Raw genomic sequence first — 23,943 nt, forward strand, 5'->3', positions numbered from 1 at the left:
GCAAACTGTACAGCAACCAGTAGCCTGAAGAAGCTCCTTTGATGGGAGTTGATCCGAAACATGTCAGTCGATGGAGATCAAGCCTGGTTCTCTCCATGACCGCAGCACTGGAAGATATTTAGGATTATATCACAAACCCTGCAGCCCAAGGTGTGATCTTGCATGGGAAGTGTGTGAACTGGAACGCCCCATGCATTGGGATGCAGCCCCACGAGTGTAGCGGTCACCAGTGTCTAGTACCAAATACACCAGGAGCAGAGAAGTGTTGTTTCATGGCTGTAGTTCTGGGATATGTTGGCCTGGAGATGGAGGCCCTCACTCCATTGTGTGGAGGGCGCGTACCTGTGGTGCCCTCTTTGCCTAAATATCTACTGATGTAACATACTCAATATCACCCGAGGTGAGTAGGAGAAAAGAGACGCATTCATGGAAAAGTGTCCCTGTGAACAAGCAGTTGCTCATAGAACCCAGATAAGGCGAGCAGAATATTAACAGAGGGCGCTAATCGAGACGTGAGCATAACAATGACCAGGGTAGTGAACACTGTGTACAAGACTAAGGCGTAACATCTGACTTGCTTTCAAGCACTGTTAGAACACAGGCCTCTGGAATTAATCACTGCAGAAGTAAGGTAGTCTGTTTAATACTGTTGGAAGGAAAGCGACTTAACTGGGCAATCTAGCTGTTAAAACTGCAACCGAACACCCACAAACTAGACCCAAGTGTTGAGGGGAGCAAGGGACATACAAGGTGTGTTGAATGAATAGTGGGACTGTGCATTGTACTTCAGCCTCATTTCATGAGTCTCTGGCACAACTTCTGGTGTCCACCACATGATGGCGCTGTCTTCAAATTTTGGAACTGGGAATAGAGGACATTGACTCTGCAAGGAAGAATATCCCACATTAAGCTCTTGAAAGGAAACTGACCTGCAGCACCCCCTTGCTTTACCACTACTGGGGTGCCCTCCCCCTACAACTCAACCAGTGCACTCCAAGCCAGAGCCACAGAAATCCTGGCTATGCCCATATAGCTCAGCCAACACATCTCTACCCTGGCCTGGGAGTAGTCCAATGCTGGGACCCATGAATGCACCTCAGTCCTGACCAGCAGGACTCTCCCACCTCTCAAATACTGAACCCCCACAATGCTGAGTGCACCCACAGCTTCTCCAGTGCAGGGACTCCAGACACATTCATTTCACAAGTGAGACCCGCACACAGGTCTTCAGCCCTATCCTGTTGCGCCACTTCCGCTTCCGGTCTGCTCCTCCACTTCACAGTTTCATTGCAACCCCTAGTGCGCGGGGCCAGCAGGTTTCCAGAGGGGCTAGCCTCCTCCTGGGAGCCTGTGTGGCGCCCCCCACTAATCCCTTTGAGTCACAAGGCAGCACCAGGGCTTAAACAGGGTGGCCATGTTGGCTGTCCGGCGCCTGCGTCCAGGCCCCACATTACCTGCTCCCCGGATGTAGAGGGTGGCGTAGTTGTTCTCCTGCGGTTTCTCCTGGATAGTGGGGGCTCCGGCTAGCGAGTAGCTGGGTGGGGCTGCCCAGCTGCCGTTCAGTGTCTGCCCCTCAAGGGTGGGGCTGGCGGAAACCTTGGATTTGGGCCGGACGGTGCTGTACACTGGCGCGGCGCTGGGCCCGCCGGGGCTACTCAGCGGCCTTATGTTGTCGTAGTGAGTGGCTGGCGGGGGCGGTCTGCGGGTTTCCGGGGAGCTGCCGACACGAGGAGGGGCAGTGCGGGCCTTGTTCACTACGGCGTATGTCTCACTCATATCCTTGCTGAGTCGTGGGGCGCGCTCCCCCACAGGCTGAGCGGTCTGGTCCGCGGGAACTGAGGTACTTCTGGGGGGGCGGCCATGCAAGGCAGAGCCCCACGGGGAAAGAAAGAGAAAAAGAATAGATTAGCATAACAGAGCAGTGACAGCATGTCTATATACAACCAGGGCTGCGCCATTATTGATTTAATGCAATACTCTTCATTTCGGCATTTTGCAATAAAAGAGACAGCGATACAACATAGTATGTCAAATATATATCATTACAATTGAGATAACACTCCTCACAATTATAAAATATTAAACGCATCGAATAAAAAACATTAAGACATTATTCTTAGCCTTATATATACATTTTAAGATGGACATAGTAAGATCAATTTTACAATAAATATAGATAGAATACTTAAGGGCTAGTTAATATATAAAACACTCAGCACCATTACCCTAAGGAGCTGAAAGAAATTTCCTTGTAGTAAACCGCTCTGAAAAAGTGGCTCTATATATACTGGACCAAGATAAGGTACAGTGTGTATAGAGTCCACAAACCCCAGAGGTTAAAGCCAGGTGTGTCCTTACTCTCTAAAGTGGTAGCTTGGTCGAGCAGTAAGGCAGTACCAGAGGACAGTGTAAAGCACTTGTTGTACACACTCAGTCAGCAAAAGGTTTCACACACTCAAGGACTGAACTCCAGGCCAATTGTTTTTATATCAAAATATATAGTTGTTTTATTTTTTTAGAACCAACAGGTATCAAAATATACTTTTCTCAATATGATTGATCTCAGATGAATACTTTGCAGAAAGGCAATAAACTTTGTAAACAGAATAGGTATAGGGGTTGCAGTAGGCAACACAATTCTAAACACAATTTAACCTTGTGCTCAATGGGTTTTTCTACATAAATGCAGTTGATTGCTTTATAGATTACTTTTGTAATCCCAGGACTGGATCCTAGATTCAGTGTTGGGGGTCTAAGCTGAAACCAGTTTAGTAAAAACGTTTTGATTATTGCAATGATTTTTAAGGAATAGAAAGGTATTTTGAAAGTTGACACTTAAAAACTTTTCAATGAAAAACTGGCAATGTTATCCTACGGCAGGAAATTCAAGTCACAGGTAAAGTAGGTTCTCGTTACTTTTGTAATCCAGTACTGGGCTCCTAGGTCCAGCACTGGGAACTCTACCCTAGACAGGTGAGCAATTACGTTTCAGTAGTTGGTACGATTTTAAGAAATATTTGTTATTTTCAAAAGTAGACACTTTGAAGAATTTTCAGAGAAAAGCAGTCAATGGTTTCCTATGGGAGAAAATTCAGTTATGGGTAAGTACGGTTAAAATTACTTTTGCAGGTCAGTACTGGGCTGAAAGGTACATCACTGGCTCCTCTCCTGATTCCAGGTGAGTATTTAAAAATTCGTTACTCGGTTGATTTTATAGGAATATTTCAGTTTCAAAACTTCACAGAAGATTTATCGAGTCAAACCAGTCAATGTTTTCCTATGGCAAAAAAGTGAGGTATCGATTTCCAGGCGAGTACTCTACAGGTGAAGTTAAGGTTCTGAGCATAGACTCAGGGGTCACCCAGGGTCAGGCATGTATAGTTGGTTCACCCTCAGCGGCACAGGGGCAGCCGGGTACAGAGGTAGTTAGGCCCAATGTTATCCAATGAGAGGCAGGGGGCCTTCGGTTGGTCGCTGCTGGCTAGCAGGCCACACGGCTGTGGGAGCTGGGCTCCTGGTCACTTGCTCAGGGCACATGGGGAAGTAGGTTAGGACACAGGGTGCACTGCCAGAGGCACACGGGCGGCTGGCTGAAGGGTGCTTTTGAGCCTTCGGGGGCCCAATGTTATTCAATGGGAAAGGTGAAAAGGGAACAAAGGCTGCAGGCGCAGGGACGGTGACTCTTCAGGTGCGACCACCACTTCGAGAGGTAAGTTGGGATCTTGGAGCAGAGGTAGGTACCCCAAAAAGAAGAGACTATTTGCTTTTGGGACACAGCCCCTTGACATACCGCCCCGCAGGAGGTCCACGGGCAGCGTCGCTCTCCCCCGCCGCCGCAGCACACCAGCGGCCGAGGAGAGGGGTAGAGGCGACGGACTCCATTACCACCCACTTCCGCCCGGAGGCGCATAACCACCAGCACTTCCTCCCGTGCCGCGAGACGCGCGCGGGCTGAGCCCGGGCAGAGGGAGGGCCATCTGTGGCCATCAGGGGACAGAAGAGGACGGGTCGGGCTAATCCTCTGACATCGTGACCCCTGCAATGGGTAACAGGAAAAACCAATGTTTGGGGGGGCCGGATGGCAATCAAGCAAAGGTGGCGCGCAGAAATGATTCAATCCTCACATATTTAACATCTGCTGTGGGGGTTATATCAAAAGAAATCGCTAACGCGGAAAAAGAACTGGGTCTGGATACTACCCCTTTACCGATTGATTCAGCAAACACTCAGGCCCCCCACATACCACTCGAGCCCATCATTGTGATAAAAAAAGGCCAGGATGCAGTGGACCCTCTGTTAGTCCGGCCAGATGGGGCGGGAGCTCTGGTAACAGACGTGATCAAGGAGGGTATAAGCTTGGGCCTACCTGGACAACAAGGAACTATTAACCATAGAACAGAAAATAAAACGGCGAAAAGGAAAAACACCGTAAATCCAAACCAAGGCATAGATCGAGGATCTAGAGACTATCTTAACACCTTAGCTGCTTTGGAACGTCCAGCTCCAGTTCTGAACGTTCCATTGCGCAGGTGCAGTTGGAGCGTCCAACGGCCGACGGCAGCATTCCCGAGGTAGTGGTGCCGTCGGCCGTTGGTATAGGCGCAGCACTTAAGAGGTTAAGAAGCTTGTGGAAGATTTGTTTATTTCCCGCCTGGAACCCGCACTAGAGGCTATCGCAAAAGACATTGTGGACACTTTAAACACATGTGTTGCAGGATTGTTAACTAGATGCGACAAAATTGATCGATTTATAAATCAGTATAGCGGTCAGCGAGGGTGCACAGTGCAGGCGCAAGCAGGCAGCGGGAATCAGGCTAAGGGTAATAGCCGGTTGGTGGAGAAATACTCTGGTAACGGATGTGATGTAGGAAATCTTAAAGGATGTCCAGGGCCCACTATCCCTAAAGAGGAGGGAAACCGTAGTTCTGAGGAACTTCATATTGGGCATGACAGTAGGAAACAGAGTGTAATCAGAAATAGGCACACGAACAAGTCGGGCTACACCCTAGAGTTACCCCCGGAGGCTGCCCCTCTGGTGGCTGTTTTCACAGGGGTACCTCCTCTAGCACAGGACGCTAAGGAATCCACCCATGACTTGATAAATCAGGCTAGACACTGGTGCGCTCAGTATAGTAGTGGAGGGCTAGACATTACAGGCTCCATTATTATGGCCAGAAGGGTCAGTTGGGTGGGCGGAGGCCTAAAAGAATTGGTGGGGACTGTGTAGTGGTTAGCTTCAATAAACGGGATTGTGCAGATAGATTATTCTGGGACGCCTCAGAGGTGGTAGACAAGGGGTTGAGGCCACTCCCCTTGGGTTACTTCTATCCCCCGGGGAGTTTCTTTGTACAGGATTCAATTCCATTGTATGCACGGAGCAAACAAGATAACCTACACAGGACCCAAGATCTACCTGTACATATCATACACTCAAGTACAGCAAGAGAAGTGACACAGAGGGGTGAAATAGAGGAAATTAAGATAATACCTACTACCCCCACACGGTTTACAGCCTTTACGACGTGGCTGTTACACCGCGTGCCGTTACAACGCGGTTTCTTCAAGGCAAGTCGTTACCACGACTTGCGCTGGAGGGCGCTGCAGGACAAGGAATTTTTTAATTTACTATCCAACACCTTCCCTACTGTACGTAGGCTGGTGTTAGAATAGTAAATTAAAAAATTCCTAAGTCCGCACCCCTCCAACGCAAGTCGTGGTAACGACTTGCGTTGAAAAAAACGCGTTGTAACGGCACGCGGTGTAAAAGATCGCGTTGTAAAGCCATACATTCCCCCCACACAGCAACAGACACAGGCAGAGGTAGTTCTAACTAACCGCTTCTCTCCCCTTTCATCATTGGAAGCTAATGATTGACAATCCACTACCGCAAGGGGGCAGGATGCAGGGGTGGGAGGTTTTAGCTCCACCGTGGTCTGTAAATTCTTGAGTTGGAATGTGGCAGGTGTTAGAGCGAAACGGATGGACGACAATTGGGTGGACTTTGTAAGCCAATATAATGTCATTGCCATGCAGGAAACATGGGACACGGCTAGTAGCTTTAGCTTAGATGGGTTCGTGAGCTTTGTTACCCCAGCAGTGGCAGGGCCTATAGGGAGAGCAAAGGGTGGCCTGCTCTTCCTTTTCTCACTGAACCTTAAAGGGGTCTTTAAAAAATTAAATGTTGACTCGACTAATATCCTGGCAGTGGAATGGACTGGCCCAGACCAAAAAAGTTATTTATTAATTCACTTTTATAATTCATTTGAGGGCTCACAGGATAATGAGCATATATGTGTATTGGATCAGTTTGTGTCAGATTTCAAGTCAAAGGGTAATTATATTTCAGATTTCATTATTTTAGGTGATTTTAATATACATCCTTGTAACTGGAACTGTCATTTAGGAGAATCTTTTGGTTTCTTGAATGGGGGAGTGCCCCACTTTGAGCACACTAGGCAGGGGGAGGCACTTGAAGATTTCTTGTCCAACATGAACCTCTCGGAACCCACTATTGATACAGGAGAGGAGAGACCACCAACCTTCATAGGGCGGGGGGCTGGTTCTGTTATTGATTACATTTTCGTATCTCCCTTACTACTGGCTAAAACCACCCAATACGGAGTAGTGACTGCAGTTTTTAGTGACCATAATGCAGTCCTGCTGGAGGTGGCCTTGGACAACCCCTGCTATAATAAACAACGGGGGGGGGGGGAAGAGGAACTTAATAACAAAGGATCAAGGAAGAAGAATCAAATGGGACAGGGTTGTTCCGGAAGTGTTCTTCGATGACCTATTAAAGAAGGCGGAACCAGATTTCGCAGTCTGTCTTAACAGCAAGGCGGGGGGAGTAGAGACCCTGGGAGCCTATGCGGCTATTTGTAAGCAGATTGTAACAGATCTAGAAGCCGATAGTAAGGTAAACCACAAGAAAGCATACAAATGGTTTGATAAAGATTGTTCCAGGGCACATAGTGCTTTATTAGTGGCACTCAAACAAAGACCCAAGGATAGGGCACAAATTGCATTCCTGCGTAAAAAATATAAAACAGCTATGGCACGACGCAAACGGGAAATCAGAGAAGAGGCGTGGGACAACCTTCAATCCATTGATGTCCGAAGGGACAGTAAAAAGTTCTGGGCCACAATCAATCACCCTCTGTTCACGGAACAGGAAAATGAGGAGATGGATTGTGTAATTCCTGATCAAAGGTGGCTCCAACACTTTAATAAGATCTATGGGACGGAGCACCCAGGGGGAGGTGATGATACACCTGAGGGCGATCGACATGTAAACCACGTCACCTTTGACACTCCAGAAGTGGAAAGGGCCATCAGGGAAATGTCTAAACATAAAGCCCCGGGTCCCGATGGGGTGCCTGCAGATTTATATAGTGCCCACCCAGCCTTTTGGGCAAATATCCTTACAAAAGTCTTCAATGCAGCAGCTCAAATAGGGGTTCCACCCTCTTGGGCCACCGCGGTTATAGTTCCAATTTTTAACAAAGGGGACAGGGAGGACCCCGCCTGATATAGGCCAATCTCGCTTCTCGACTCGGCTGTAAAAATCTTGGGCAGGGTTAGTCTACGGAGATTGGGGGATTGGCTTAATGGCAGGGGGGTGCCCTCTAACCTACAATACGGTTTTAGAAATCAGCGGACCAATGCCTTAATTTACATCTTTTGTTAGGCAAGTACACGGTCGCCGGGGATGGATTATTGTACATGGGTTTTATGGACCTTGCGTCCGCGTTCGACCTGGTTAACCGTACAAAACTGTGGGGAATGCTTAGAGACTTAGGGGTGGAGCTTCCACTGGTAAATTTCCTAAGTGACCTACATCGTGATCTTTCAGCTTCTGTCAGGGTCAACAGGGAGGGACGATGTACTGAGCATTTCAGATCAAGGAGTGGTGTCAGACAAGGGTGTATTCTGGCACCCCTACTTTTTACCATTTACATCAACGCACTGGAAGAGGCCTTGAGGGGGGCCACTTTAGACATTTCGCGTGCAGGGGGACTGGGTATTCCAGTCCTCCTGTACGCGGATGACGCAGTGCTACTGGCCCGTACTGGTATGGGACTTCTGCGGCTTCTGGACCATTTTGGTGGTTTCATGGAGTCACTTGATCTGAGGGTGAATACCAAAAAATCGCATGTTATGGTGGCTAGAGCTGGGAAAAGAAAAATAAACACTAAAACTTTTACCTGCAATAATGTAGTTTTAACAAGGGTTCCGGTCTTCCCCTACTTGGGGGTACTTTTCGATGAAAAGGGTAATTGGGGTCCCCAACAGAAGCTGAAGAGCAACGCGGTCGCGAGATCGACGGCAGCGCTCATGGGCTTCTCGAGTAGGCTGGGGGCCAAACCAATAGAGGCAATGTTAAAAATCTATAAAACCAAGTGCCTGGCGATCGCCTCCTATGGGGCAGAATTATGGGGATATACTGCTCCTAATATAATACAAATTGCAGAAAACAGATTCCTTAGATCACTCTTGTCACTACCCCAATCATGCCCGACCTACAATGTACATACTGAATTAGGAATGGGGTACATATCAGACCATCTTAACATGGCTCCATTGTTATTCTGGGCAAAAGTGTGGCTAAATGAGGAGATAACTTTAAACCATCAAATCCTAAAAGATTGCCTAGCCCTGGAAAAGTCAAATAAGATCCCATGGCTAAAATATGTTAGAGCGGCGTGCTACGACCTAGGACCCGAATGCCTCAACACACGACTTTCCTTCTACACCCCCTCCCGCCATCTACGATCGTCCAACCAAGCCCTCGCCACAATTCCGCGCACCCACAAATCCACCATGGGGGGAAGATCATTCTCCTACTTAGCGGCCAAAACCTGGAATTCCCTCCCCACCCACCTCCGCCTTACACAGAACCACCTCTCCTTCAGAAAACAACCAAAAACCTGGATATTCGATAAATAAAAAGCACCTCCCTCCCTCAAGCGCCTTGAGACCCTCTGGGTGAGTAGTGCGCTATACAAATTTTGGAACTTGAACTTGAACTTGAACTTTAGGCTTGGGCGACCAGAACTGTATACCTTACCAGAGGGAATAGTTAAAAAGGATCTAGTGTGGATCAAACAAAATTTTTCGAATCTGTTAGGACTAGAAAGGGAAGAGCGGGAGCTGAGGAAACCAGTGGTCAGAAATAATTATTTGCTTGCCACCTCCCCCTCCATTGAGCCATACTTAACATATGTCAACAAGCCATTCCACCGCTTCCTATTGGTAAGATTCAGGTTCAATCTGATACATCTCTCCCTGGGTAGTTTCCCAGTCTGGGCCAAACTGGAAACTTCACCCCCCTGTTCTTGTGATATGTTTTCCACACAGGACACTCTACACTGTGTGATGTTCTGTGAGCGCTACTCAGAGCCAAGAAAGAAATACCTAAACCCATTATTGCGGAAAGCCGGCTTTGTTCAAGTAAGGCCGGCGCTACTCTATTTACAAATGGTTAGTACCACACATGTCACGTACAGTGTAGCATGTTTTTTAGTGGCCGCTGTGCGGATTGAGAACAGAAGGAGAACCCGCACATAAATAGATGGAGGGTGGTTTAGAGAATAAAGTGTGGGCTTGTAATTGTAGCTACCCTTTTGGTTGATGAATTTTCTACTTTTGTATTGTAAATAGTGTGACCTGGGACTGGGATAATGAAATGTAAATCGTATTTTTTAACTTTTTCACTGTTTTTAGGATGTTGATGATTGAATGTTCTTTTATTATTTTAAATTAATCGAAATAAAGAATCTCTGAACTGAACTGGTAATTTTTCAGGCCACATTCCAGGTACCCCAAAGGAAGGCACAGGGTGTCGCAGGACGCCGGTTGCAGGGGTGTCTTTGGGCATCAGGAAATCTTACCCTCGGCTGGTCGCGGTTGGGGGGGGTCCCCGGTTCTGAGGCTGCAGGCGTCGTCTGGTTCGTCGAGGAGGGTCTTTGGGCACTGGACTTCGGGTCCCAGTCGCTGGGGGGACATCCTCGTGGTCTTGGATCACTCTGGCACGGGCCGGGCTCGGCGGGTGCAGAGTGGGTTCGTCTGGAGCTTCCTGGCTGGCACCAGAGGTAGGGATGTTTGAGCAGAGCCTCTGCTATGGGAGTCCCGGTCTTTAAGAGGGGCAAGACAGGCAGGTCCTCCGGGTGTCCCAAGGTTGCTGTCCGCAGGAGTCGCAGGGTTTAGGCAGGAGCAGGTTCCAGGATCAACAGGCCGGTAGGGCTGGGGCCAAATCAGTTGGGGTCGTCCTGTTAGCAACTGCACGGCGGGTCTTCTTCTTCTTGATCTTTTCTTATTTTCTTATCGGGATCTGAGGAAGAAAGGTTCAGGGAGCCCCTAAGGGCGTTACAGGTAGGGCAAGGGCAGGGACCAATATGTCCCTGTCCTTGGGTGGGTACACCCCCTAGCCTGCTTCTCTCCTGTGGAATGAGGGCAGGAGCCTAGCTGTGATTGGGCAGGGCTCCCCATCTTCAAGATGGCCAGGGCCCGGGGTCGTGCTTCACCTTGTCGCCCCCACCTGAGGGGTGGGGTTGGCACAGGCTGGCACCCCCCCTTCCTGAAGTAGGTTTTCCCGCCAGTCTTCATGCCAGAGTGGGGGTCAGGACTGGTGGGGGCCAGTTGCTGGGTACAGCAAATGGTCTGGAGAAGCTCACAGAGGCAGCAGGCCTTTGAAGCTTCCCCCTGCCCATCCTGGGGGAGGAGACCTAGCACCTTGCCCAGGATATGCATTGTTGCAGGCCCAGGAGAGCGGGGGGCTCTCCACCCAGGGTCCAGCAACATGTCTTCTGTGTGGCAGCCTTGGCAGCCTCTCAGACAAGACGTGGATTGTAGGTTAGGTTTCAGGGGGCATCTCTAAGATGCCCTCTGTAGTGCATTTTACATTAAATCTTGCACTGGCATCAGTGCGGGTTTAATGTGCTGAGAAGTTTGGTACCAAACGTCTCAGTCTTCAGTGCAGCCATTATGGTGCTGTGAAGTTCGTAATGACGACCTCCCAGCACCATATACTCGATGGCAGCACTGCACTTACAGTGCCCAGGAATGGCCCTGGGTACTGTAGGGGCACAGGGCTCATGCACCTGTGCCCACACCGCTGGCATATGGCACCCAGCTAGAGGGGTGACTTAGGTATGCCAGGACAGTGGGTTTGTGGGCATGGCACACAGAGATGTGTGCCATGTCGACTCTGTTTAGTTCTGCACCTAAACACTCAGCCTGCAAAGGCAGTGTGTGGGTGTCAGGGTACAGGGCCCCTAAGGGTGGCACAACAAGTGGTGCGTCCCTTAGGGGTCTTCTCTGGTCACCATGCCCTGGGTACCTAGGGTACCATTTACTAGGGGCTGATAGTTGGCCAGAGATGCCAATTGGTTTTTAGTTTCAATACAATTTTAGGGAAGGAACACAGGCCCTTGGTACCTGGTTGGCAGGAGCCCAGGGCACACTCAGTCAAAGCACATCAGCAGTTCAGAAAAGAGTGGGGGCATGCCATGCAAGAAAGATGGCACTTTCTCACACACACTGCTAGAAGGTCCTCTGAGACTGCAAAAGCAAGGGGTTTACTAATGTCTGTTGCAAAACTCTACATGCTGTGGCATGCGGGGTGAAACCTAGGGGCATATTATCAAGAAACGGAGTAAAAATTACCACCGCTTTAGTGGCAGAAAACTGCCGCTAAAGCGGCGATATTGGGCTTGATATAATGCCTTTGTGAATTCCCATAGAAGCCCATGTTCTGGTGTCAACATGGACTTCTATTGGAATTCTCAAGGGCATATTATCAAGCCCAACAGCGGTGATAATTTTAATTCCGTGCTTGATAATATACCCCCTAGATTTTTCAGATAAGGTTCAGCCCTTTAGTCCTAACCCTACTATATACTGGGCAGAAAAAAAGTATATGGGCTTGGTGTAACCGCAGGAGGGACAGGCAAACTCTTCCAGACCAGCGGAATCCACCCATTTCGACGTAAAAGACCGGAGTGATAAAGTTCCAGGCCTGAATTGTACATACAGTTTCATAGCCAGGCTTGGTACGATCTTGTCTAGAAATGATTCTGCAAAGTAGGAATCCTTAACCAACATGAATGAGCTAGTTAGTGAACTCAGGGCCTGGGCTGATGATATCAGATCTAACTTAAAACTCTAGAGCTGCCTTTCAAGCTCCATTTTGCTGGTCAGCAGACCTGACCCCCGTATCATCCCCCATTTTAACAAAACCCTTACTCAAGAGAGGGTCTCTCTTACATATTTAATCCAGGGGAGATTGCCTGCCCTGGGGTGACTAGGTATTTCTTCCAGCCCACGACAGTAGTTTGACAATTACGGTGTAGACCAAAGTTTCCTCCAATATATTGTAGGTCTGACTGCAAAAAATGGTTTTCCACTATTTTTAATGTTTTTGTGGACTTGTGCCCCCCAAAGGTCTGCACTAAATCAGGCTGTACCTATTACTTGATAGAAATACAACTGGGGAGACTGGTTTCGAGAAGGATCCCCGATGGATCTTCTACAACCCCCCCCAGACATGCTGCTCCAATTTGAGTCTACGCTTCAAAATATGGTAGGCCCAGTCTAAGTTCTCATCTAAAGTCATGCCAAGATATTCAAATAGGTGGACCTGTTCGAACGGGGTAGCATTCGGCGTTGGTTTAGAGCGAGTGGTATGACATGGGTTGAAAATCATAAATTTTGTTTTACCAATAAGGATTTCCAACCGTCTCGGTTTACAAAAATTGCCGAATGCATCCAAGGTTTTCTGAATCCCAATCGGTGACCTGGATAAAAGAAGGGTGTCATCCGCGAACATGAAGGCAGGAACTCTCATGCTAGCCAGCTTAGGGGCATCATTGTTACAGGTGTGAAGGTTGGCAACCAAGTCATTAACATACAGAATAAAAAGGGTCGGGGCAAGGACACATCCCTGTCTTACACATCTGCTCATGTGTAAGGGATCTGGAATGTTTCCTAACCACCCACAACGAACCTGGGCAAAATTCTGTTCATGCGGCCTCTCAATGATTCAGCATAGATATATAGGAACGCCCGTACATTCTACAGAATGTTTCTAGGAACCAGGTCAAAAGCGGATCTAAGATCCACAAACACTACATATAACCCACCCTTCTCCAAAGTAATGGATTTTGAGTAGATCAACTGAAGCCTAAACACTTGCTCAATCGTGGATGGGCCGGCATGGAACCCTGCTTACAAGGGGCAGAGTATTTGGTTGTCATCTAGCCAGTTTTGCAGCCTCGAGAGAATAACTCTACTAAAGAGCTTCTGCATGGTATCGATGAGACCGATAGGCCTATAGTCAGCTGGGTCCGGTGGGCAGCCCTTCTTATAAACAGGGAGGATTCCACCTCTGCCCATGCAGATGGAGTGCGTAGGCCATTCAATTTTCAATTTTAAATCTTTATTCAGCACTTAAAAAGACACCATAAAAGTACATACAAAATACATACATTTAAAAACAGGTTTAAAAATGAGATAAAATTCATTTCATTTACAGAGAAGAAGGGGAAATTTCTATACTTGGGTCTCTCTTCAAGATGCATTGAATTCAGTTATTTCTCTGGTGTTCCTTAACCGCATTGCCACCCTGATAAAACGTATTGTACAAAACAACGTGTGAGTATCTGAGGCTTCCTGAAGAAACCTCAGAGCCATTTTTGCTTGTCTGAGTTTAGTTTCTTTCAAGATTCCTACTAAAAACTTACGTCTGGGAACAGAATAGAAGGGACATAACAGAACAAAGTGAAGGGTATCCTGCGGAGACCTAGCGTCGCAGCCGCAGGTACCCTTCACCTCCAATGTTAGAGTAAATCCAGAGGGAACGGCAAGTAGGTGATGTAGCATATTTAGTCTGAACCGAGTCATATAGAATCGGTCTAGAGCATTATGCATCACAGTAAGGTATGGTTCCATTCCCTGCTTCTTTTTTAATAGACAATAAGATAAAACAGTAGGCTTACACCTTTCCAACTTGGCCCTAGTCGTAAGTGTCCATTCTGAGAAAAGTTATTTAACCATTGTTTTGTTCTGTCCGATTAAAAATTCCGGTGCAGAAAAAAGTTTTTGCAGCCAATTGCCTCAAAAGAGTCCTTTACATACTTCAGCCATGGGATACTGCCCCCTCTGTCACGTTTCAAACAGTCTTTTAGGATTTGTCTGGTGAGTTCCGCTTCAGGATTAATCCAGATTTTAATCCAAGCGAGAAGGGGTCTAATTGTAATACGATCTTCAATGTAGGGCTCCCCTACTTCCTCATGGATGATATAGGCCGGGGTACTCTGCGGCAGTTTCAAGATTCTTTTAAAGAATTTGTTTTCTTCCACCTGAATCTGCTGCAATTGTTTATCTAAAAACCCCCACACTTCTGCTCCGTAGGTAACCTTAGCACAGCATACCGATCTATACAGGTTTAGCATTTGCTCTGGAGACCATCTGCCAAGTCTTCTCCCATATCCCATGATGGCCCCTGATGACGCCACCAGTTTCGCTGCGTGTTTGTCCGTCAGGGGGGTGAAGTTTAATTGTTTGTCGAACAGTACACCAAGGTATGAGAAAGTCTTGACCTGTCCCATCTTGTGTGGCCCAATTTTATAAGTGAACTTCCCTTTTTAGGTCGAGCGACCTATCTCAATGCGCATGCGCATTGAGCGGGAGCGAGATATATAGGGCTTTAAACAGACTTTAACTAACTGGCGATTTGAAGCTGTGCCCGTGCGCTTTTAGGTCAATGCGCAAGCGCATTGACCTAAAATGCGCGTGCACAGCATCAAATTGTCAGCCATCTGTTGCCCAGCTTGGTGCCGCTCCACCCCCTGCGGCATCAAAGGCTTTCAAGGCCGGCCGGCCGGCCGTGCTTTCAGTTTGCCGCTCCACCCCCTGCGGCATCAAAGGCTTTCACGGCCGGCCAGCCGTGCTTTCAGTTTCAGGAGCGCTGCATTCCCTTCCCTTCCTTCCAGCGCTGCCTTGTTTTTTTGTGGGAACGGCCTTCGTGGTCCCAGGAGATTAAAACACACGTTTAGAATAACTTAGCCGGTACAAATTTAGTGTCATTGGTGTTTCATTCGGGGCATTTCAGCTTAAAAATGCTTGCAGCGACGTACCCTAATACAGTTCGTTGTGTTTTTGTCAGTCAAGGCCTCATTCATCTTCCTATGCATTCGGTAAGTCAGCACGTGCCTGTAGACTTGTGATTCTCTGTGCGTGGCTCATGTGTATACCAACGCTGATAGTACGATGGCACTTGAAAATAAGAACATTTTTACCTTTTCACTGAATTAAGTGTACTTGATTTATTGTTTCCTACAAAAAAATCACATTATTTTATGATGCAAAGTATGCTTGTCATGGTCAACTGACGCACACATACATGGGCACCTAAACTGCTAACCACAGGAAATGTGCCACTTTGGTGCAGCGTATCACCTTGAGTTTACCTTCTGCAGAGTTGATGGAGAACACTGGGCACCTACGTGGTGACATCTCGCGCCAGTAACCTCTCTACGGTTGTCACTTACACGTCTTCGGCTAAATTAGAAGTCCATAATAAATGAGGGGGCAGAATATTAGGACAGCTGTGTACTTCCTCCCAAGACAACTTATAAACACATCATTTAAATTTGCCGTCACGCTTAGAGGTTTCTCCAATCTGGCAAAAGACCCTGCATAAATAAATAAATACATTACAATGCAACAACCACAGAGCAGTTACGCCCAAAAGATTCCCAGCAATGGACTCCGCCCTCTCAGCACGGAGACATTTGACAGGGATAGGTGCATACCTTAGCTGCCCTCGAACCAAGGACTGGTTAGAAAGGTGCAAATAAAAAAAGGTTGAGAGATTTTTTTTAAAAGGCTTTTTGAAAAGTGCCTCATTCAGAACCCTCGTAATCAGTGGAGCCCACAGATCTATATTACGCAGGTAAAGGTCGGGGGGTATGCCATCAGGGCCGGGTGCTTTGTTCTTGCTCAGTCCTGCTATTGCCAGTTCCACTTCTGACAGGGAAAAGTCCAGATGTGTAGTTGGATTTAACCTTGGTCCTTCTCCCTGGGTTAATTGCTCTGTATGGTTATAGAGGCTCTGGAAGTGGGTCTGCCATTGTTCCGGTAAAATGGCATTTATTATTTTAGGTACTCCTGGGTCCTGGAAACATGGTGTATTAATAACTTTCCAGAATCCAGAACTATCTCTCCTTTCTGCCGCCTTAAATCCTCCCACGCTTGTATCTGTAAGCTCTTTTTGCGGAATTTCAGGGCTTTTTTATATTCTAATCTATGCTGTACAATTTTGAGGTTATCCCTGGGGCGAGACTTGAGGCTGAGTTTGAGATTTTTATGCGCCTTCATACAGTCTCGATCGAACCAACGCGGGGTAAGAGCTACTTTACTGTCTTTGGAGGTCTTTAGAAGATTATCTACATGGCGTGCAATTTCTTCAAATGCCCTGACCACCTTTGTTCCCCCCACGCTGGGATCAAGGCATGTATTTATAGCGTTTTGCCCTTCTGTTATTAATTTTTTGTAGAATATATCTCCATCTATCTTGGCCCACTTAATCCTCCTCCCCTGGTCCACTGCCTTTTCTATAATGTCTGTTCTGTGTGAGGGTTTTTTAAAGTTAAAACCTTTTAATGCTAAGATCAAAGGATTGTGGTCGCTAAAAATACTTGTGTCAATAGCCATGCTGCTAATACTTCTCTTTATGAGTGGTGAAACTAAAATAAAATCAATATACAAGTGGCAACCTCTGCATGTTGGATTAGGATCTCCGTTTCTGCCTAGCTCTATCAGGTCCATGGTATGGGCCAGATTATATCTTTTTGTTAGCTTCTCTAAGTCCCATCCCTCCTTGGTGTGTGTAAAATATGGGCCTTTTGATACGGTACATCGCGACCAATCCTTATTCAATGGTCTTAGGTTCTCGCACAGGTGGCAATTAAAATCCCCCATAAGTATTATACTAGGGGGGTTTGGTGTCTTATTTAGTAGATCCTGCTTATCTAGGCGGGAGTCCAGTTCTTTTGCAACGGTCCCCTTTCCCATCGTGCCTACAGCATTATACCAATTTAGAAAAAGGAGGTTGAGCCTTTTTAAAGCGATACCCTACCGCTTGTATATTTCTTGAGTCCCAGTTATGGTTGAACCAGGTCCCTTGAATGAGGAGGTCAACGTACATTATTAATCCCCCGATCGCTCTCCCCGATGTTGATTTTGTGGCCGGGACAGAAAAACATTTATACCCCTCTATGCTATACAAATTTGGATCCACAGCCCATGTTTCCTGCAGGCAGATGATTTGGAAGTTGTTTATATATTTCCGCCATTCCTGGGAATCATATTTGGCTGCCAGTCCTGCAATGTTCCAGGATATAATTCGGAGACTGTCCTGGGTATCCTCCATGGAAAACCCTTTTGGTTCCCTTGGTGACTGCACTTCCTTGACTCCCCCTGGGGTTATTATATTGGTACGGGGTTCAAGTATAGTTTCACTGTTCCGCCTAGTTCGAACGGGGGTTATCTTCTGATCTAGTTGCTCTATCATTTTTATTCCCCCTTTTTTAGTTTTCAGATTCCTTATACTGATCCCCTACCCTCGCTAAATCCTGGGATACTCTGAGTTTGAATTCCTGTCCCACTAATCCCTTCCTCCTCTAATCTCTTTGTGGGATGTAAAGTACTGGTTTCCTCTAGTACAAGTCAGTCCACCTCTTCCAGGGCACTGAACCGGTTCCAGTGCATATGCTGAGATAGAAAAGGATCATAAACTGGGATGCCTTGATAAGGCATTTGCCATTGGGGAAATCTATGCTGTGGTTCCAGCTGCTGAACCCTACCCATGGGTGTTCTATTTACCTGCATTGGTCTTTGGGGTATATTTAGATAAAAATATATTAAATGTAAAGGGTGTATTTGTGTGTGAGATCTGCTGGGAAATGCGTTACATATGTAGTTTACTGCAGCAATATCTCTGAAATTAATTGTTATTATATCCCCTGCTATTGTTTTTATTCCTCTCCCGATCCACTCCCCTCTTCTTACTGCAAGTATTTCACCACAGATGTTTGGGGGTAGGGGTCTATTTACCTGCAGCCATTGTGCACATTTGTTTCTTAGTTCAGAGTCCGTTTCCCTTTTTCCCTCTTTCAGGGGTGGAACTCCTATCAATACAACCACAAAGGGCAATGCATCAGGTGGAAGGTTGAGTGTCCTGAATCGAGTCAATCTTATTTTTTCAGGTGCGTTTTTTACTGGAGGGGGGTTTGTAATGATCTTTTCTTTTAAGGTTTGGTCTGTTTTATCAGTTGAAATTTGAAGGGTTCCTTTGCCTTGTTCTGCTTGGACCTGTGGGGTGGCACTAGGAGTGGCACTAGAGGTGCAGGGGTTAAGGAGTATGGGGGCTTTTTCTGCTGTTGGGGTGTTCATTTGCCTTACTTTCTGTGATCTATTTGCAGTAGGTTCATTTACTAATGGTCCCTTATCTTTTGATGTCTTGTTAACCGTGCCCCCGTCTTGTCCCGCTTTGGATAATGTACCGTCATGTCCCATTTGCCTAGTAAGGCACACCCCTTTGTTGTTTATTAGGGATGTTAGTCTGTCAATTTTTGACATAAGAGGTTTAATCAGGGCCGTGATCATGTCTTCTAGGCCATTAAAAAAAGCATTAAACACGGCAGTAAGATATGGTGCCCAGACATCGATCTCGGACAAAAAGAAATCCCCGGGGATTTTATCAATGCCCGGTGCTTTGAGGGGGGCAAACTTCCTGATCGCCTGCTCTACCTCCCTGCATGTTATAACAGGAAGCCCACAGCTGTCTAAAGGCCTGTCTATAACTGGCAGGCTGGGCTGGACTGGGAACACAAACCAGCCCTGACAATTCGGCTGCACCGCCCCCCGGAGGGGGCGTGGGGGTCTGGGAAGTGGGGTATGGGTGCTAGCAAGAAGCAGCACTGCTGCTGGGTTTGTTACAGAGGTTTTAAGACACCATAAAAAACTGAAACAATATAGAATAAATTGGGAGTACCTAAAAAAAGATAGTGGTTTGAATTTATGAAACCTCTAGGCAACTCCAAGATGGTGATCTAATTTGCAAGGGAATGCACATTGTTTAATATAAGTGAGGTGCATCCCCATTGAAAATAAGGGCGAAGAGAGCAAGAAAACAGTAATACATCTGTTTTTGTGTTATATGTACAAATGTAAATATGTGTATATATATGGTGTTAAAATGTTTTTATGTATGCGTATTTTGAAAATATAAAAAGATGATTTTTTGCATAGAAACATATGAAATAAATACAATTCAAAGAACCTAGAATCTAATACACAGATTGTTTGATCATTGACTATGGATATTTGAAATAAATGTAAGTTACATGAAAATAGATTTATTCAGGCTGTACAAAAACTATATACTGACCCTAAAGCTGTAGTGATGGTAAATGGCAATCTCTCTAATGAATTTCAAATATCAAGGGGCACTCGACAGGGATGCCCATGCTCCCCATTGCTGTTTGCTATCTACATTGATCCCTTTATTCGCAGTCTGGAATCTAATGCTGGGATTATCCCTATTCTGACCCAAGGTTATATGACTAAAACTCTTGCCTATGCCGATGACATCGCCATTGTGACATCAGATCCGGCATTAGCCTTACCTATAATTGAAACTGAGGCTAAAAACTTTGGCAAAAATGGCCGGCTATGCACTCAACCAGAGCAAAACCCAAGTAATCCTAAACGACAAATGCACAATGGTGGCTCCCCGTGTGACAACAAAAGCAACCTACCTAGGGGTATGTATCTCTTCTAAACTCGATACAGTGGTCGAATTAAACTTCAGTCCCCTGCTAGATAAAATGCAGAAAGATCTTCACTGTTTGAATAACCTGCACCTATCTTTGATTGGTCGTGTAAATGCACTAAAAATGGTTTACTTCCCTAAATTGCTCTATATGTTCAGAGCAATTAATCTGGAAATTTCTGAATATTGGTTTAAACTGATGGAGCGTACTTTCTCTAGTTTTATTTGGTCTTATTCACAACCTCGAAAAGCCTACAAGCTCTTGACTCTCCCTAAAGAAAAAGGAGGCTTAGCCCTTCCTAATCTTAAGCTATATTATTGGGCTTGTATGCTTTCATATAATCATGAACTCTTCTTTCCATTAGATGATAATGAGACAGTCTCAGGGGAAGACCAACCATCGATCCACCAGCTGGTATTAGGTAATAAGAGCAAAGGCTATATGTGGCGATTTCTCTATGATAGCTACCACAAAAAGGTCCGCCTAAAAACCTTATTGGGAGGATTTAAAGCATGGAAAGCTGTGAGGAAATTACTGGGTATAGGATGACTCTCGCTTTACTCTCCTCTAAGCAACAATCCGGCCCTCCCTGAAATATTCAGAGATGCCTGTATTGATAGATGGAATATGGCAGGAATTACACATTTTGGATGTCTTATTTCAAATGAAGGGTTACACTCTTTTGAAACCTTGAGGGAAATATATCACTTGGAGTGGAGGGATTTTTTTTAAATATCTGCAAATCAGAGACTTTTTAACACGAAGGATTAGGGAAAATACCCTATTTGATAAAATACCGACAGCAGAAACCTTAAAAAGAACCAAAAAATTCACAATTGGCGAGATATATTCTCACCTGCTATCCCTCCTTCCGAACAATCTTGAGAAAACAGCACAGAAGTGGCAGGGGAAATTAGCAATCAGCATAGAAGAATTTAATTATGCATATGATTTATGCCAAACTATCCTTATGTCAACTAAACTGCAAACACAGTTTTATAAAACCTGCTTTTTTTAATGTATTATACCCCTGATAGAATTGCCAAATGGGGAAGTAGGAGGGGTACATGTTGTTTTAGATGTACTTTATCTAATGCAGACAGCATACATATATTTTCCTCCTGTGCAAGCCTATCCTCTTTAAAATTGAACATTGAACGATTTCTAACTGATGTTCTAAAAACCAGAATAACCCTTTCTAATCAAATGATTTTGCTTGGGGCGACTAGTCTCGCAGAACCATCCCCTGGACACGAATTAGTATTTATCGCAATGGCGGTCTTAAGAATCTGTATCGCCTCCGCCTGGCTAGACCCTAACCCACCATCTTTTCAACAGTGGTTCTCTAGATTGTTAGCTATATTTAACTTAAAAATCTGGAATCCCTTAATTGAGTGGTCTCAATCCCAAGGTAATTCTCTGTAACATAAGGCCATAACCAGCGTGATCTAAGAACTGCCAACATTTAATTTGTTATGGTTGTAATTTTTTTTTAAATTAATAATTATTTAGATGCTGTTTGTATCCACCCAAATAGACTGGAAATGTCTTGGCTGGTTGATTAACCTATTTACCTATTTAGCCATTAATGTATGATTTATTCTCTGTGTTTATATGTGAAATATTCTTGTTGAACTTGTCTGACTTGGGGGGGGGGGGGGGAGAGAGGGGTTTGTAAATTTGGAGAAAAAAAACTAATAAAGATACTTAAATGGAAAATAGATTTATATCTATAGGAAGAGTTAAATTAGGTTTCTCTTCATCCTACTGTTCAGTATACTTATCTATCTCGAAGCATTGTTTATTTTGCGAGTTGTATGTCCCTACCCAGGTGCCTTAGGGTTAATTGGGTTACCCCCTGTTTTAAATAAAGGTTTGTTACAGGGGGCCCATATTGCAGCACTGTTGCAAAACCAGCCCCCATCGCTTGAAAACCAGCCCCCATCCCTTCCGGCCCACCGGGAAAATGCCCAGTGCCCGCTACAGCCAGTCCGGCCCTGATGGCAGGGAAATATTCCTAGGCAAAGCAGTGACCCAGCTCCCACCCACAGAAGGTGCATTCTCCCAGGGTCCTCTTATCCCAACTTAGGGGTGAGTTTGTTTACTCTACTGGTTACTCCCCCGCCTTACCACATACACTTTGCAGCTAAATGGTTGCTTTTTCTATTTTAGGCACATGGACACCTCTGTGTGGGTATGATTGAATTCCTTGCACTGTTGCCCACTTGTATTTGGTGAACCACTGTGACCTCGTCCACTGTGGCACAGGAGACAGTTAGTTGCAACACATATGAGCAGTGAATCATTGTGCACCATTTCCCCTTATGATAAGTTACACACTCAGTAACTATTTCAGATACCCCGGTGAAGCTTCTGTCCTGAGCAGACCCACACATCCATTCATCGACAACAACACAACAAGCTAACTATACAACAATAATTGAAAATCAGAGACTGTTCTTTGCTGAGAAACACACAAGAAAAGCACTGTATTTTACTCTTACGTCTTTTGCACTCGTCTGGGTTGTGGTTCTTTTTGTGCACTGCACTGAGGTCACAATTCACCAGAATACTATGGGTTTGTCTACTGTTTGTTTGCTTGAAATGTAAGTCTTGAATATATTTTCGTAATTTTTTTAATGGTGTTCATTTTGTGTTTCTTCTGCTATGGGTTACATTAAGTGCCGACAGCGTCTGGGCGCTGTATTGCGAAAAGTTTGCACTAAATGATACCTTTGGATGTACGTTGTTACAATGCATGCTTTTACAACGCAGGTTTTTCAACGCAAGTCGTTAAAACGACTTGCGTTGGGGGGTGCTGGATAGTAAATAGTTTAATTTACTATTCCAACTCCAGTCCCCGTGGATAGTAGGGAAGGTGTTGGATAGTAAATTAAACTATTACCTATCCTAGAGCGCCCCCCAGCGCAATTCGTTGTAATGACTTGCGTTGAAAAACCTGCGTTGTAAAGGCACTGCGTGGTAAAAGTTGCGTCGTAAAGGATGTTTGCCGATACCTTTGAGAGAGAACCACTGTTTTCAATATTCATTAATTACCAAGGTTCCCTGTGGGTTGAAGGATAGCTCTTCTTTTCCAATAGTGACATTTTACTTAAAATCATAAATCGAAAAAGGGCCATTTTCAGCTGCCGCTCTGGAAAATGTTGAATTCATTGTTGGCCTGACCATCCTTTTCAGTGAAGTGTATCTGACAATTTTCATAATCATAATAGAGAACAAAATAGCTTCGCAGAGACCCTCTAGGAAACCCACACAGGAACCGTACGATGACTAGTCAAAGCCACAGTCACACCACCGTCGAGCTGCAGTCACCCCCATTCATCGCGGAGAACCCACACGTAACCACGTCTTCACCGACTTCACGGCAACTCATCTGTTTTACACCAGAATAACAACTGTTCAATAAATAATTATTGAAAACGCCCAGCGTGTTCATTCTGTGTATCTCTCTAAAACAGACTAAGTAAGAGTAAAGTGGTATATTGTATCCATAGTCCTGAGGGATCAGGGTTGTCGTGTTTGATGGTTGCCAAGAACTATTCTCTCCTTGGTAACAGGAGATTCTAGTGGCACTGTGAGCTAGCTGGTACAAAAGGCCAACATACTCGTTGGGGGTGTTCAGAATCAGTCCGACACTAATGCTACAGTGTACGCTGTCCGAACGCACAGATCATGTATAGGTTTCATAGGAACTACAAACACTGCCTGTGCTGTACATGTTCTGTGTGGGCAGAATGTTGCACTTCTGCTGCCTGCGCTGTATCTGTTCTGTCAGTGTTTGTGCATGTCTGTGTGGAATGTTGCACTTCTACTGCAGCCTCTGTTGCATCTGTGTGTGTAATGTTGCACTGCTGCTGCCTGTGCTCTACCTTTTTTGTATGTGCAATGTTACACTGCTGCTGCCTGTGCTGTACCTGGTCTGCGTGTGTGTTCAGTATTGCACTGCTGCTGTTTGTGTTGTGCTGGGCATAATAATAATAATAATAAAGGAATCTTATTGTGCGCAAACTTAGCCCAATGGGCGTCAAGGCGCCTAATTCAGAAAACCAGCTCATAACAACGAAAACCCTGCAGTTCAACCTATGTA

The 23,943-nt window shown here is 45.8% G+C and overlaps 1 protein-coding gene across 1 annotated transcript in view; it reads right to left on the bottom strand.

Annotated features, from left to right (window-relative positions):
- PTPN18 (protein tyrosine phosphatase non-receptor type 18) overlaps positions 1 to 23,943 on the bottom strand; it is a 329,905-nt gene that overhangs the window by 36,092 nt on the left and 269,870 nt on the right. The window contains exon 13 of the mRNA XM_078664676.1: positions 1,455 to 1,846. Coding sequence (XP_078520802.1) covers positions 1,455 to 1,846 — 392 coding nt within the window. The remainder of the gene's footprint in view (positions 1 to 1,454; positions 1,847 to 23,943) is intronic.

Source organism: Lissotriton helveticus, chromosome 10 (genome assembly GCF_964261635.1).
Source record: "Lissotriton helveticus chromosome 10, aLisHel1.1, whole genome shotgun sequence".
Taxonomy (NCBI): domain Eukaryota; kingdom Metazoa; phylum Chordata; class Amphibia; order Caudata; family Salamandridae; genus Lissotriton; species Lissotriton helveticus.